The sequence below is a fragment of the Agelaius tricolor genome, unplaced genomic scaffold (genome assembly GCF_023055355.1).
Source record: "Agelaius tricolor isolate 1412-34295 unplaced genomic scaffold, bAgeTri1.0.p SCAF_118, whole genome shotgun sequence".
Classification (NCBI taxonomy): Eukaryota; Metazoa; Chordata; class Aves; order Passeriformes; family Icteridae; genus Agelaius; species Agelaius tricolor.
The window spans coordinates 87,238-102,152 of record NW_027269378.1 but is presented as its reverse complement, the minus strand read 5'-3'; the positions used below and the strand labels follow the sequence as shown (position 1 = coordinate 102,152).

Below are 14,915 nucleotides of genomic sequence, written 5' to 3'. Positions count from 1 at the left end.
TTTGATTTGGGGTGAGAAATGCTGGAATTGGGCAAAGAGCAGGGGAGGAGCTGGGAGGTGACCTCAGCACTTCCCAACTGCTCCGTGGGGATGTTTGGGGAGAAAAAGGAGATTTTTGGGAAAATCCCAGCCACACACCAGTCATGAGTGTAATCCCCCTCCCCAGCCCCAACTTTCCCAGGTTTTACCCCAAAATCCTGCCCCTGGATTTGCCCTTTCCCTCAGGAAACGACACCGGCACAGGCAGAAACTTTAATGAATTTTCACCTTCATCATCATAAATTTGGGGCAAAAAGTTTGGGAAAAGGGTCAAAGCCAGACCTGCAGCTGGTTTGGTTTTCCCTGGGAAGCAGCAGCAGCGCCAGGAACCCCTAATTAATTAATTGGGTTTGGATTAATTAAACTCCCGTGCCCGGATTCCCCTTCCCAAATTCCTGAATCCTGAATTCTCCTGGGGGAATCCTCCACAGGCAGGGTCATTCTGGGGGGGGTTAACCCCAATTCCAGGAGTTTGAACAGGAATTCCAGGCGTTTTAACCACAATTCCAGGAGCTTTAACCACAATTCCAGGAGCTTGAGCAGGAATTACAGGAGCTTGAACAGGAATTCCAGGAGTTTCTCCCCAATTCCAGGCGTTTCTCCCCAATTCCAGGAGTTTCGCCCAAATTCCAGGAGTTTCGCCTAAATTCCAGGAGTTTCTCCCCAGTTCCAGGAGTTTCACCCCAATTCCAGGAGTTTCGCCCCAATTCCAGGAGTTTCGCCCCAATTCCAGGAGTTTCTCCCCAATTCCAGGCGTTTCTCCCAAATTCCAGGAGTTTCACCCCAATTCCAGGCGTTTCTCCCCAATTCCAGGAGTTTCTCCCCAATTCCAGGAATTTTGCCCAAATTCCAGGCGTTTCTCCCCAATTCCAGGAGTTTCACCCCAATTCCAGGAGTTTCACCCCAATTCCAGGAGTTTCACCCCAATTCCAGGAGTTTCACCCCAATTCCAGGAGTTTTGCCCAAATTCCAGGAGTTTCTCCCCGGTTCTGCAGCCCCGCGTGGGGAGGGGCAGGGCTGGGGCTCAGATCCTCACGACCTGGGCGGCCACGCAGGGGCTGCGCCGGGGGGCGGCCCCGGGAACGTCCCTGGGATTGTCCCCCTGTCTGTCCCCATCCCTGTCCCTCTGTCCGTCCCCGTGTCCGTCCCCATCCCTGTCCCCCTGTCCGTCCCCCTGTCCGTCCCCCTGTCCGTCCCCCTGTCTGTCCCCGTGTCCGTCCCCCTGTCCGTCCCCGTGTCCGTCCCTCCGCAGCAGCAGCCGCCCGTAGGTGCCCCCGGCCTGGCCCTTGGTCAAACGCCCGGGGTTGATGCAGACACAGCCCAGGACGTCCTGAGGGACAGAGGGACAGAGGGACAGGGATAGAGGGACAGGGACAGGGGGACAGGGACAGGGACAGAGGGACAGAGGGACAGAGGGACAGAGGGACAGGGACAGAGGGACAGGGGGACAGGGGGACAGGGGGACAGGGACAGAGGGACAGGGGGACAGGGAAAAGGGGACAAGGACAGAGATGGGGATGGGGACAAGAGGACAGGGGGCAAGGATGGGGACAGAGACAGGGATGGGGACAGGGACAGGGAACAGGGACAGGGATGCGGAAAAGGGGATGGGGCCAGGGATGAGGGACAGGGACAAGGACAGAGATGGAGACAGGGATGGGGACAGGGACAGACGGACAGGGACAAGGGGACAAGGACAGAGATGGGGATAGGGACAGGGATGGGGACAGGGATGAGGGACAGGGACAGGGACAGCAGGGGGAGTGAAACACCCATGAATGCAAAGGATCTGGGACCCCCCAGCCCCTCCAGCCCCCAGGTCCGGGTGCTTTGAGTCCCTCCCAGCCCCTCCAGACCCCAACACCCACCAAGCCCGGGGGATTTGTGCGCCCCCATCCCCATCCCGGCCCTTCCTGGGGCTCTTCCTGCTGAAATTCACCCCGGGGGGGTCCCAGGAGGGTCCCAGGGGATCTCAGGGATCTCTCAGGGGTCCCAGGGGTCTCTCAGGGGTCCCAGGGGTCTCTTGGGGGTTCTGGGGGTCCCAGGGATCTCTCAGGGGTCCCAGGGGTCTCTCAGGGGTCCCAGGGGTCTTTTTGGGGTCTCTCAGGGGTCCCTCAGGGGTCCCAGGGGTCTCTCAGGGGTCTCTCAGGGTCCCACCTTGATGAAGAAGCGCAGCTCCGAGGGCGTCACCAGCACGTCCGGGGTCACCGGCAGCGCCGCGAACGCCCCCAGAGCCTCGAAATCCACGTTGAGCTCCTCAGAGGGGGGGTACAGGGGGTAGAAACTGGGAAAAACGGGGATTTGGGGTGAGAAATGGGGATTTGGGGTGAGAAATGGGGATTTTGGGGTGAGAAATGGGGATTTGGGGTGAGAAATGGGGATTTTGGGGAGGAAAATGGGGATTTGGGGTGAGAAATGGGGATTTTGGGGAGGAAAATGGGGATTTTGGGGAGGGAAATGGGGATTTGGGGTGAGAAAAATGGGGATTTGGGGTGAGAAATGGGGATTTTGGGGTGAGAAATGGGATTTGGGGTGAGAAATGGGGATTTGGGGTGAGAAATGGGGATTTGGGGAGGGAAATGGGGATTTGGGGAGGGAAATGGGGATTTGGGGAGGGAAAAAGGGGGTTTGGGGAGAAAAAAGGGATTTTTGGGGAGGAAAAAGGGGATTTTGGGGAGGAAGGAGGGGGTTTTGAGAAGGAAGGAGGGATTTTGGGGAGGAAGGAGGGATTTTGAGAAGGAAGGAGGGGTTTTGGTCAGAAAAAGCCGATTTTGGGGAGGGAGGAGGGGATTTGGGGAGGATAAAGGGGATTTTGGGGAGCAAAGAGGGGTTTTGGTCAGAAAAAGCCGATTTTTGGGGAGGAAGGAGGGATTTTGGTCAGAAAAAGCCGATTTTGGGGCTCTCACCTGCGCTGGGTCAGGACGTGCCGCAGGATCCGCGTGAAGCGATCGGAGACCCCGGGGGAGCTGCGGGAGGAACGGGAGAGAAACGGGTGAAAAAAGGGAGGAAACGGGAAAAAATGGGTGGGAAAAAAAGGGGAAAATGGGAGAGGAAAATGGGGAGAAAGAGGGGATTGGGGGGGAAAGGGAGGAGAGAAAAGGGAGAGGAGAAAAAGGTAAAAAAAAAAAGAGGAAAATGGTGAAAAAGGGGGGGAGATGAAAGAAAGGGGAGGAAAGGTTAAAGAAAGAGGGGAAAAGGTTAAAAATGGGGGGAAAAGGCGGAAAAAAGGGAAAAAGGTCAGAAAGGGGAAGCGGCACCTGCAGATCTCCTCAGCCCCCAGGTGCAGGAGGAGGTCGGTGGAGGTGAGGCCCAGGACGACGCCGTCCACATCCAGGGTGCAGGGATCCGGCACCAGGAGCACGCGCTGGACACGGGATGGACACGGGATGGACACGGGATGGACACGGGATGGACACACGGACACATGGGATGGACACGGGATGGACACACGGACACATGGGATGGACACGGGATGGACACAGGATGGACACGGGATGGACACACGAACAGGGGACGGACAGATGGACACACGGGATGGACACACGGACACGGGATGGACACGGGATGGACACACGGACACATGGGATGGACACAGGATGGACACGGGATGGACACACGGACACGGGATGGACACATGGGATGGACACACAGACACACGGACACGGGATGGACACATGGACACACGGGATGGACACACGGACAGGGGACGGACATGGGATGGACACATGGACACACGGGATGGACACGGGATGGACACATGGGATGGACACATGGACACACGGGATGGACACACGGACAGGGGACGGACACGGGATGGACACACGGACATGGGATGGACACATGGACATGGGATGGACACGGGACAGACACACGGACACACGGGATGGACACACGGACACACGGGGTGGACACACGGACACATGGGATGGACACATGGACACACGGGATGGACACATGGGATGGACACACGGACACACAGACACGGGATGGACACGGGATGGACACATGGACATGGGATGGACACACAGACACACGGGATGGACACCAGGACAGCCCTGTGAGCCCCAGGATGCCCCAAATCCTCCTAAAATGCCCCCAAACCCACCCTGGAATGCCCCAAATTTGCCCTAATTCACCCCAAAACCACCCCAAAACCACCCCAACCCCATCGAGTTTTCCTTAAATCCCCAAAACGTTCCCCAGATCCCCAGGGACGTTTTGGGGTGAAAAGCGCGAGTTTTGGGGCCGGTACCGCTCTGTCCTCCTTGGGCAGGTCCGGGAGGGAGAAGGGCGGCTGAGGGTACACGGGGAGGTGGGAGACGTCCCGGAGAGAGGGCACCAGGACCAGCTGGGAGCCAGAGCTGGGGAGGGAAAAACGGGGAAAATGAGAGGGGTTTGGGGGGAAAAATGGGGATTTTGGGGGGAAAAATGGGGATTTTGGGAAAAAATCCCCATGGGAATGGGGAATTTGGGGCTGGCTCTGTGAGCTCCAGAGTGAGGGCAGCAAAACCAGCACTGGGGAAAGGAGGGAAAAATGGGATTGGAGGTGGAAAATGAGAGAGTTTTGGGGTGAGAAGTGGCGATTTTGGGGTGGAAAGTGGCAATTTTGGGACAAACCCCCTGGGATGGGGAATTTGGGGTGGGGAATTTGGGATGGGAAATTTGGGGATGGGGAATTTGGGGTGGGGAATTTGGGATGGGGAATTTGGGGTGGGGAATTTGGGGTGGGGAATTTGGGGATGGGGAATTTGGGGTGGGGAGTTTGGGGTGGGGAATTTGGGGTGGGGAATTTGGGATGGGGAATTTGGGCTGGGGAATTTGGGGTGGGGAATTTGGGGTGGGGAATTTGGGGTGGGGAATTTGGGGTGGGGAATTTGGGGTGGGGAATTTGGGGTGGGGAGTTTGGGGTGGGGAATTTGGGGTGGGGAATTTGGGGTGGGGAATTTGGGGTGGGGAATTTGGGGTGGGGAATTTGGGGTGGGGAATTTGGGGTGGGGAGTTTGGGGTGGGGAATTTGGGGTGGGGAATTTGGGGTGGGGAATTTGGGGTGGGGAATTTGGGGTGGGGAGTTTGGGGTGGGGAATTTGGGGTGGGAATTTGGGGTGGGGAATTTGGGGTGGGGAATTTGGGGTGGGGAATTTGGGGTGGGGAATTTGGGATGGGGAATTTGGGATGGGGAATTTGGGGTGGGGAATTTGGGGTGGGGAATTGGGGATGGGGAATTTGGGATGGGGAATTTGGGATGGGGAATTTGGGGTGGGGAATTTGGGATGGGGAATTTGGGATGGGGAATTTGGGATGGGGAATTTGGGGATTGGGAATTTGGGGTGGGGAATTTGGGGTGGGGAATTTGGGATGGGGAATTTGGGGTGGGGAATTTGGGATGGGGAATTTGGGGTGGGAATTTGGGGTGGGGAATTTGGGATGGGGAATTTGGGGTGGGGAATTTGGGGTGGGGAATTTGGGGTGGGGAATTTGGGGATGGGGAATTTGGGGTGGGGAATTTGGGATGGGGAATTTGGGGTGGGGAATTTGGGGTGTTCCCATCCCCACCTCCGGGTGCCCTCGATGATGGTCCTGAGGCAGAGCCTGAACACGTCCAGGAAGGGGCTCAGGAGCTGGCAGCCCTGGAATGGGGCAGAATCCCAGGATTTGCACAATCCCAGGGATTCTGGGGGTTTGGGGCTCCCCGGAGCTGCAGGGACTGGGGGGATTTGGGGGCCCCTCCTCACCTCCACCTGCTCGTGCTTGGCGTCCAGGAAGGGCCCAAACTGGGGGAAAAGGGAGAAAATCGGCAAAAAATCAGCCCCCAAAAAATACAATTTTTGATAATTCTCATCAACGAACCCCAAACTTTAGCCCACACCCCCCCAAAGAATGGAGGAAATCGGCAAAAAAAATCACCCCAAAAATATGATTTAAAATAAGCATATAATTTTAATAATTATGTATTATATAATTTTAATAATTATATATTATAAAACATATAACTTTAATAATTCATTCATCAATGAACCCAAATTTTAGCCCAAACCCCCCCAAAAATAGAGAAAATCGGCAAAAAAATCACCCCAAAAATAGAATTTAAAATAACTAAAAAATATATAACCTTAATAATTATATAATATATAATCTTAATAATAATATAATATATAATCTTAATAATTATATAATATATAATTTTAGTAATTCATTCATCAATGAACCCAAATTTCAGCCCAAACCCCCAAAATTTCAGGGCAAAATGAGCCCAAAAAGGGGAAATTGCTGAAATTGGTGCTTTGTGCCCAGAGAGGGAACAGGGATTTGACTCCAAGGGCAGGGTTTGCTCTTCAAATTGAGATTTTCTGGCACTTTGGGCTGAGAAATGAGGATTTTGGGGGTTGTGGGTGAAAAATGAGAGGTTTGGGGCACTCTTGGGTGAAAAATGAGAGGGTTTGGGCACTTTTAGGAGAAAAATGAGAGATTTGGGCACTTTTGGGTGAAAAATGAGAGATTTGGACACTTTTGGGTGAAAAATTAGGGGTTTGGAGCATTTTTTGGGTGAACAATGAGGGGTTTGGGGCATTTTTGGGGTGAACAATGAGAGATTTGGGCACTCTTGGGGTGAAAAATGAGAGATTTGGGCACTTTTAGGGTGAACAATGAGGGATTTGGGCACTCTAGGGTGAAAAATGAGAGATTTGGGCACTCTTGGGTGAAAAATAAGAGATTTGGGCACTTCTGGGTGAACAATGAGGGGTTTGGGGCATTTTTGGGGTGAACAATGAGAGATTTGGGCACTTTTAGGGTGAACAATGAGAGATTTGGGCACTTTTGGGTGAAAAATGAGAGATTTGGGGCATTCTTGGGGTAAAAAATGAGGGGTTTGGGCACTTTTAGGGTGAAAAATGAGAGATTTGGGGTCAGCAATAGGATTTTAATGTGAATTCTGGGGGGTTTGGAGCCTCCCCAGCGTTGGAGGCCGGGGGGTCGGGGTGATGATGGCGCCGTTCATTAAACCGCGCCGCTAATGAGGCGTTCATTAATTAAACCGCGCCGCTAATGAGGCGTTCATTAATTAAACCGCGCCGCTAATGAGGTGATAATTAATTACTGAATTCCCTACCAGGATGCAGAGGTCGGGGCGGTCCCGCTCCACCACGTCCAGGAGGTCCCGGAGGGGCTCGAAGGCGGCGCTGTCCGAGGGCGTGAAGGGACCACAGGCAACGAGCACCGAGCACGGGGCTGGGGAAATAATGGGGAATAATGGGGAAAAATAATGGGGGAATAATGGGGGAAATAATGGGGAATAATGGGGGAATAATGGGGGGATAATGGGGGAAAAATAATGGGGAATAATGGGGGGGAAATGGGGGAAAAATAATGGGGAATAATGGGGGGATAATGGGGAAATAATGGGGGAATAATGGGGAAATAATGGGGAATAATGGGGAAATAATGGGGAAATAATGGGGAATAATGGGGAAATAATGGGGAATAATGGGGAATAATGGGGGAAATAATGGGGGAAATAATGGGGGAATAATGGGGGAATGATGGGGGAATAATGGGGAAATAATGGGGAATAATGGGGGAAATAATGGGGAAATAATGGGGAATAATGGGGAAATAATGGGGAATAATGGGGAATAATGGGGGAAATAATGGGGGAAATAATGGGGGAATAATGGGGGAATGATGGGGGAATAATGGGGAAATAATGGGGGAATAATGGGGAATAATGGGGAAATAATGGGGGAATAATGGGGAAATAATGGGGAAATAATGGGGAATAATGGGGGAAATAATGGGGGAAATTATGGGGGAATAATGGGGGAATGATGGGGGAATAATGGGGAAATAATGGGGGAATAGTGGGGGAATAATGGGGGAAATAATGGGGAATAATGGGGGGAAAAATGGGGGAAATAATGGGGGAATAATGGAGGATTAATGGGGGAATAATGGGGAAATGATGGGGAAATGATGGGGGAATAATGGGGGAAATAATGGGGGAATAATGGGGGAAATAATGGGGGAAATAATGGGGATAATGGGGAATAATGGGGGAATAATGGGGGAATAAAGGGGAAATAATGGGGGAAATAATGGGGGAATAATGGGGGAATAATGGGGGAATAATGGGGGAATAGTGGGGGAATAATGGGGGAATAATGGGGGAAATAATGGGGGAAATAATGGGGGAATAATGGGGGGATAATGGGGGAATAATGGGGGAAAAATAATGGGGAATAATGGGGGAAATAATGGGGAATAATGGGGAATAATGGGGGAATAATGGGGGGATAATGGGGGAATAATGGGGAATAATGGGGAAATAATGGGGAAATAATGGGGAGTTTGGGGAAATAATGGGGGTTTGCGGGGAAAATGGGGATTTTGGGAAAATGGGGATTGAGGGAATAAATGGGGGTTTGGGGAAAATGGGGTTTGGGGGAAATGGGGGTTGGGGGAAAATGGGGTTTGGGAGGGGGAAAAGGGGATTTGGGGAAAATAAAGGAGTTTGGGGACAGAAAGGGAGAAAAAGGGGGAGATGGAATCCAAAGGGAACTTTGGGGATAAAAATGAGGATTTGGGGGAGAAAAAGGGGATTTGAGGGATAAAAAAGGGGATTTGGGGGGCAGAAATGGGGACAGAAAGTGCAGCTCACCTGCCATGGGCTCCGTGGGGGTGTGGAAGGGCAGAGGGACCCCCTGGGAATGGCAGGAATGGCCAAAAATGCCCCAAATCCACCCCAAAATGCCCCAATTCCTCCATTTCCACCCCAAATCCTCCAATTCCACCCCAAATCCTCCAATTCCACCCCAAATCCAACCCAAAATGCCCCAATTCCCCCAATTCCACCCCAAACCCCCCAATTCCACCCCAAATGCTCCAATTCCCCCAAATCCACCCCAAATGCCCCAAATCCACCCCAAATCTCCCCCAAATTTGGGGTCACCTCGTAGAGTTTGGTCACCACCATCCTCCTGCCCGTGGTGTTGGTGCCTTCCAGAGCCACCACCTGAGGGATTGGGGGAAAAAGGGGGGAAATTGGGAAAAAGGGTGGGAATCCAGGAAAAGGGGCGGGAATTGGGGGGAAAACGGGGAGAAAAGGGGCAGGAATTGGGGACAAGGGGCAGGAATTGGGAAAAGAGGCAGGAATTGGGAAAAGGGGCAGGAATTGGGAAAAGAGGCAGGAATTGGGGCAAAAGGGGCAGGAATTGGGGCAAAAGGGGCAGGAATTGGGAAAAGGGGCAGGAATTGGGGCAAAAGGGGCAGGAATTGGGGGAAAAGGGGCAGGAATTGGGGGAAAAGGGGCAGGAATTGGGAAAAGGGGCAGGAATTGGGGGAAAAGGGGCAGGAATTGGGGAAAATGGGGAAAAAGGGGCAGGAATTGGGAAAAGGGGCAGGAATGAAGGAAAAGGGGCAGGAATTGGGGAAAATGGGGAAAAAGGGGCAGGAATTGGGAAAAGGGGCAGGAATTGGGGAAAATGGGGAAAAAGGGGCAGGAATTGGGAAAAGGGGCAGGAATTGGGGAAAAGGGGCAGGAATTGGGGAAAAGGGGCAGGAATTGGGGGGGACAAGGGGCAGGAATTGGGGAAAGGGGCAGGAATGAAGGAAAAGGGGCAGGAATTGGGGAAAATGGGGAAAAAGGGGCAGGAATTGGGGACAAGGGGCAGGAATTGGGGGAAACGAGCAGGAATTGGGGGAAAAGGGGCAGGAATTGGGGAAAATGAGCAGGAATTGGGGGAAAAGGGGCAGGAATTGGGGAAAAGGGGCAGGAATTGGGGAAAATGGGGAAAAAGGGGCAGGAATTGGGGAAAAGGGGCAGGAATTGGGGAAAATGGGGACAAGGGGCAGGAATTGGGGGGGACAAGGGGCAGGAATTGGGGAAAGGGGCAGGAATGAAGGAAAAGGGGCAGGAATTGGGGAAAATGGGGAAAAAGGGGCAGGAATTGGGGACAAGGGGCAGGAATTGGGGACAGGGGCAGGGATTTGGGGGGGACAAGGGGCAGGAATTGGGGGGGACAAGGGGGATGCCCCCATCCTGACCTGCCCTGGGAACAGGGAATATTCCGGAAGCTCCGAGAGGTCCAGGGGCACCTGGGCCCCCCCCGAGTGCTCCCTGTCCCCCAGCAGCAGCACGGATTTGGGGTTCAGCTTCCCGTTCCCATCACAGCCGATCCGGCCCAGCACCGTCAGCGGCTCCTGCCCACCCACACGGGGCCAATGCACCCCAAAATGGGGCAGGGGGGACAGAAAATGGGGATTTTAACCCAAAATGGGACAGGGGGATTAACACAAAATGGGGATTTTAACACAAAATAGGGGGGAACACAAAATGGGGATTTTTACCCAAAATAGGGGGGGATTAACAGAAAATGGGGATTTTAACCCAGAATGGGGGGGATTAACACAAAATGGGGATTTTAACCCAAAATGGGGGGGGATTAACACAAAATGGGGATTTTAACACAGAATGGGGGGGGGAATTAACCCAAAATGGGGGGCGGGGGGTTAACCCAAAATGGAGGGGATTAACCCCAAAATGGGGGGTTAACACAAAACAGGGGGGTTTAACCCCAAAATAGGGGGGATTAACACAAAATGGGGATTTTAACCCAAAATCGGGGGGATTCCTCCCAAATCAGGGGGTTTAATCCAAACCAGGGGGAATTTAACCCAAAATGGGGGGGATTCACCCCAAAACAGAAGGGTTTAAACCAAAAGGAGAGGATTTAACACAAAGCAGGGGAGATTCACACCAGAACAGGGGGTTCCACCCCAAAATGGGGATGTTTAGGACAAAATGGGGGGGATTCACCCCAAATGGGGAGGTTTAGTACAAAATGGGGGGGTCTCACCCCAAGATGGGGAGGTTTAATACAAAATGGGGGGATTCACCCCAAATGGGGATGTTTAGCACAAAATGGGGGGATTCACCCCAAATGGGGATGTTTAGTACAAAATGGGGGGATTCACCCCAAATGGGGATGTTTAGTACAAAATGGGGGGATTCACCCCAAATGGGGATGTTTAGCACAAAATGGGGGGATTCACCCCAAATGGGGATGTTTAGTACAAAATGGGGGGGGTCTCACCCCAAATGGGGAGGTTTAGCATGACATGGGGGGGGTCTCACCCCAAATGGGGAGGTTTAGCAGGACATGGGGGGGTCTCACCCCAAATGGGGAGGTTTAGCAGGACATGGGGGGGGTCTCACCCCAAATGGGGAGGTTTAGCAGGACATGGGGGGGTCTCTCTCACCCCTCAGGGCGCGGGGCCTCACCTGAGCAGGGAGCGCGGCGCAGCCGAAGCCGTCCAGGCCGTGGTGCCTCCGCAGAACCTCCCCGAGCGCCTCGACCCGCTCGGCCAGCACTGGGGGGGACGGGGTCACCAAACAACCCTGACCTCTGACCCCTGGGTGACCCCGGGGTCACCAAACGACCCTGACCCCTGACCCCTGAGTGACCCCTGAGTGACCCTGGGGTCACCAAACAACCCCTGACCATGACCCCAACCCTGACCCCTGACCCTGATCCCCCCCAGTGTTGGGACGGGACCCTGGGGTCACCAACCCCTGACCCCAACCCCAATCCCTGACCCTGATCCCTGACCCCAACCCTGACCCCTGAGTGACCCCGGGGTCACCAAACACCCTCTGACCCCAACCCTTGACCCCTCCTGAGCCCAGAGTGACCCCGGGGTCACCAAACACCCCCTGACCCCAACCTCTGACCCCAACCCTTGACCCCTCCTGAGCCCAGAGTGACCCCGGGGTCACCAAACACCCCCTGACCCCAACCTCTGACCCCAATCCTTGACCCCTCCTGAGCCCAGAGTGACCCCGGGGTCACCAAACACCCCTTGACCATGACCCCAATCCCTGACCCCCCTCAAGCTGGGGGTGACCCTGGGGTCACCAAACACCCCCTGACCCCTGAGTCACCCCAGGGTCACCAAACACCCCCTGACCCTGACCCCCCCTGATCCGGGGCTGTCCCCGTGTCCCCCCCGTGTCCCCGCCCACCTTCCCTGACGTCCAGCGCCTTCTGGAACATGAACCTGTAGGGTTTGCTCAGGCTCCGCTCGGGGCTCCCGAAGGTTCTGACGCCGCCGCCGCCGCCCCAGGCCGGGCCCCGCGCGGCCCCGAACGAGGCCCCGAACGAGGCCACGAACGAGGCCACGACCTCGCCCCGGCCGCCCCTGCTCGGGTACTTCTGGGAGGGGGCGGCGCTGTGGGCACAGAACAGGGCCGGGAGTTGGGGCTGAACCCCCCGGAAATTTGGGGTTTTCTGTTTTGTCACCCCTGCCCTGAGCACCACGTGGGGCCTGAAGGGCTGAATTCCCCGGGAGCAGAGGGGATTCGGGGCTTTGGGCTGGTTAAGGAGGCTTTAGAAAGAATTAGAGTTTGTGGCTTTAAAGGCTTTGGGATTGCAAAGCGTTGGGTGAGGAATTTAACGATTCCCCCCGAATTTACAGCTGTAAAATGCTCCAAAATTCAACAATTTATTTAAAAATAAATGTTTGTAGCTTTAAAGGCTTTGTAATTGCAAGTTCAGGGTGGATTTAACGATTCCCCCTGAATTTACAGAGCTTCTAAAGTGCTCCAAAATTCAACTCCCACAATGATTGAAGATTTTAGTTTGGGTTGATCAATGTGGTTAATGTGACTAATTAACATTTATTTTAAAATAAATGTTTGTAGCTTTAAAGGCTTCATAATTGCAAGTTCAGGGTGGATTTAACGATTCCCCCCGAATTTACAGAGCTCCTAAAGTGCTCCAAAATTCAACTCTCACAATGATTTGGGATTTTAGTTTGAGTTGATTAATGTGGTTAATGTAATTAATTAACATTTATTTAAAAATAATTAAAGTTTGTAGCTTTAAAGGCTTTGGAATTGCAAGTTCGGGGTGGATTTAACGATTCCCCCCAAATTTACAGAGCTGAAATGCTCCAAAATCCAACTCCCACAAAGATTTGGGATTTTAAGGGAAAGGCAGGAAGCAAAGAAGGAAAAGCTGACTGAGGAGCCCTGACTGACCTCGGGGAGAAGCTGCCGGGGGAGAAGAGCCCCGAGGGGCTGCGGGAGGACGGCGCCCGCTTGGCCCGGGGGGTCTCAGGTGTGGAATTGCTGCGCTTGTGGGGGCCCTGCAGGGAACAGGCACAGCACAGTGACCCTTGTGGGTCATTTCTGGGGTGCACTGACGGCAAACCCCGCGGGTTTGGGGTGGCTCCCACCTTGGACGGGGTGGTGTAGGCGTCCAGCAGCTCGTCCTCCTGCTCCTCGTCCAGGCTGCTCTTGGTTAAGGGCTAAAAACGCTCCTGGTTTGGGGTGGAACCCAAAATCTGAGATCTCCTCCCATTCCCAGCCTCCCCATGGGGATCTGGGACAGCTCAGGGCCCCCATTTTCTGCCAGAGCCCCCAAAACTGCTCAAGATCTCCTCAGGATGTTGGGATAAGCTTGGGAGCTCCTGGGGATGTGAGGATAAGCTCGGGATCTCCTCAGGATTTTGGGATCTCCTGGGATTTCGGGATCTCCTCAGGATCTCCTCAGGATTTCAGGATAACCTCGGGATCTCCTGGGATGTGAGGATATCCCCAGGATCTCCTCAGGATTTCAGGATAACCTCAGGATCCCCTGGGATGTGAGGATACAGCTCCTGGAGCGAGTGGATGTCGTGGAGCAGCCCCCGGCGCTCGTCCCTCCCGCGCCGCCCGCGGCTGCCGCGCTTTGCCAGCACCTGGGGCAGCAGGACAGGCGTGGGGTGAGCGCTCCCGGCCATCCCGGGGCCTTTTGGGGATCGAAGGGGAGACCTGGGGACCCTCACCTCGTGCTCGAAGGCGTCCAGGCCCTCGGGGGTGAGCTGCAGGTCCAGGTCTTTGCTGGTGACGAAGGCCAGCAGCTCGTTGGCCAGGGCCACCGGGCCCAGCCCGTGGCTCAGGCACAGCTCCACCACTGAGGGGAGAACGGGGACTCAGGGGCTCCCAAATCCCACCGAGATTCCCCCACAAAACATTTGGCTCCTTCCCCCAATCACCCCCTCAATTCTCTGTGCCCCCCCCAAACCCGGCAGGTCCCAAAATCCTGGGCCCCCACAACAGCCGCCGTGAACCAAAGAACCCCTCAGAGCTCCCCTGGGACCCTCAAACCTCCTCTGACACCCCCAGTCCCGCCTCACAGCCCCCCTGACACCCCCAAACCCCTTCCTCCTCCCCAAGCCCCTCCATCTCCCCCCACAGGCCGCGTCCCCCGGAGCCCTCACGCTTGTCGGGCACTTCCTCGCCCTCGCAGCGCAGCTCGAAAAGCCGCAGCTCCCTCAGCACCGCCTCGGCCGTCACCGCCTCCGGGCCCCGCTCCGGTTCCAGCTCCGGCTCCATCCCCGGCTCCGCCATGTCCGCGCTCGAACAGCGCGGGCGCGGCTCCGCGAGGGAAAGGGCGTGGCTACGCCGTATAAGGAGAAAAGGCGTGGCGAAGGATGGGTAAAAGGCGTGGTTATTCAAATTTAGACAGAACGGACCAATGGGAGCGCGATGGGCGGGTGAGGGGGCGGGACCGGCGTGCTCCAAGCACCGCCCATCAGAGGTGGGAGGGGAAAAGGGCGGGAGGAAAAAAGGGCGGGAAAATTCGCGCCCTCAGAGCGCTGAGGGGGCGGGGCTGAGGCGGCTCTGAGGGAACCGAACCCGGCCGGGCCTGAGGGGCGGAACCGGGAATGGGGGGCGGAACCGGGAATGGGGGGGTGGAACCGGGTATGGAGGGTCCTGCTCAGGTCTGAGAGGTGGAACCGGGTCCGAGGGGTCGAACCGGCGGGTATGGAGGGTCCTGCTCGGGCCCGGGGGTCGCACCTGCCCTGGGGATTCTGCCCCGGGTCTGGGGTCCCCTCCC

General features: G+C 54.9%; 1 protein-coding gene across 1 annotated transcript; it reads right to left on the bottom strand.

Moving 5' to 3' along the window:
- Positions 1–238: 238 nt before the first annotated feature.
- Positions 239–14,911, bottom strand: POLA2 (DNA polymerase alpha 2, accessory subunit). Its single transcript, XM_071419830.1, has 18 exons — positions 14,296–14,911; positions 13,861–13,988; positions 13,688–13,773; positions 13,270–13,324; positions 13,073–13,179; positions 12,056–12,261; positions 11,315–11,403; positions 10,078–10,233; positions 8,984–9,046; positions 8,693–8,735; positions 7,148–7,266; positions 5,772–5,810; positions 5,593–5,666; positions 4,292–4,400; positions 3,297–3,403; positions 2,946–3,005; positions 2,197–2,323; positions 239–1,369 (listed from the first exon to the last, which is right to left on the bottom strand). The coding sequence occupies exons 1-18, from the start codon at positions 14,423–14,425 to the stop codon at positions 1,064–1,066; spliced, it is 2,004 nt and encodes a 667-aa protein (XP_071275931.1). The 5' UTR covers positions 14,426–14,911; the 3' UTR covers positions 239–1,063.
- Positions 14,912–14,915: the final 4 nt, after the last annotated feature.

Excerpts from the sequence above, each read along its gene's own strand:
- POLA2 (XM_071419830.1), bottom strand. The coding sequence starts at position 14,425 with ATGGCGGAGCCGGGGATGGAGCCGGAGCTGGAACCGGAGCGGGGCCCG. Across the intron at positions 13,180-13,269 it reads CCTACACCACCCCGTCCAAG|GGCCCCCACAAGCGCAGCAA; the intron begins GTGGGAGCCACC and ends TGTTCCCTGCAG. Across the intron at positions 5,811-7,147 it reads GCCCCGACCTCTGCATCCTG|TTTGGGCCCTTCCTGGACGC; the intron begins GTAGGGAATTCA and ends CTTTTCCCCCAG.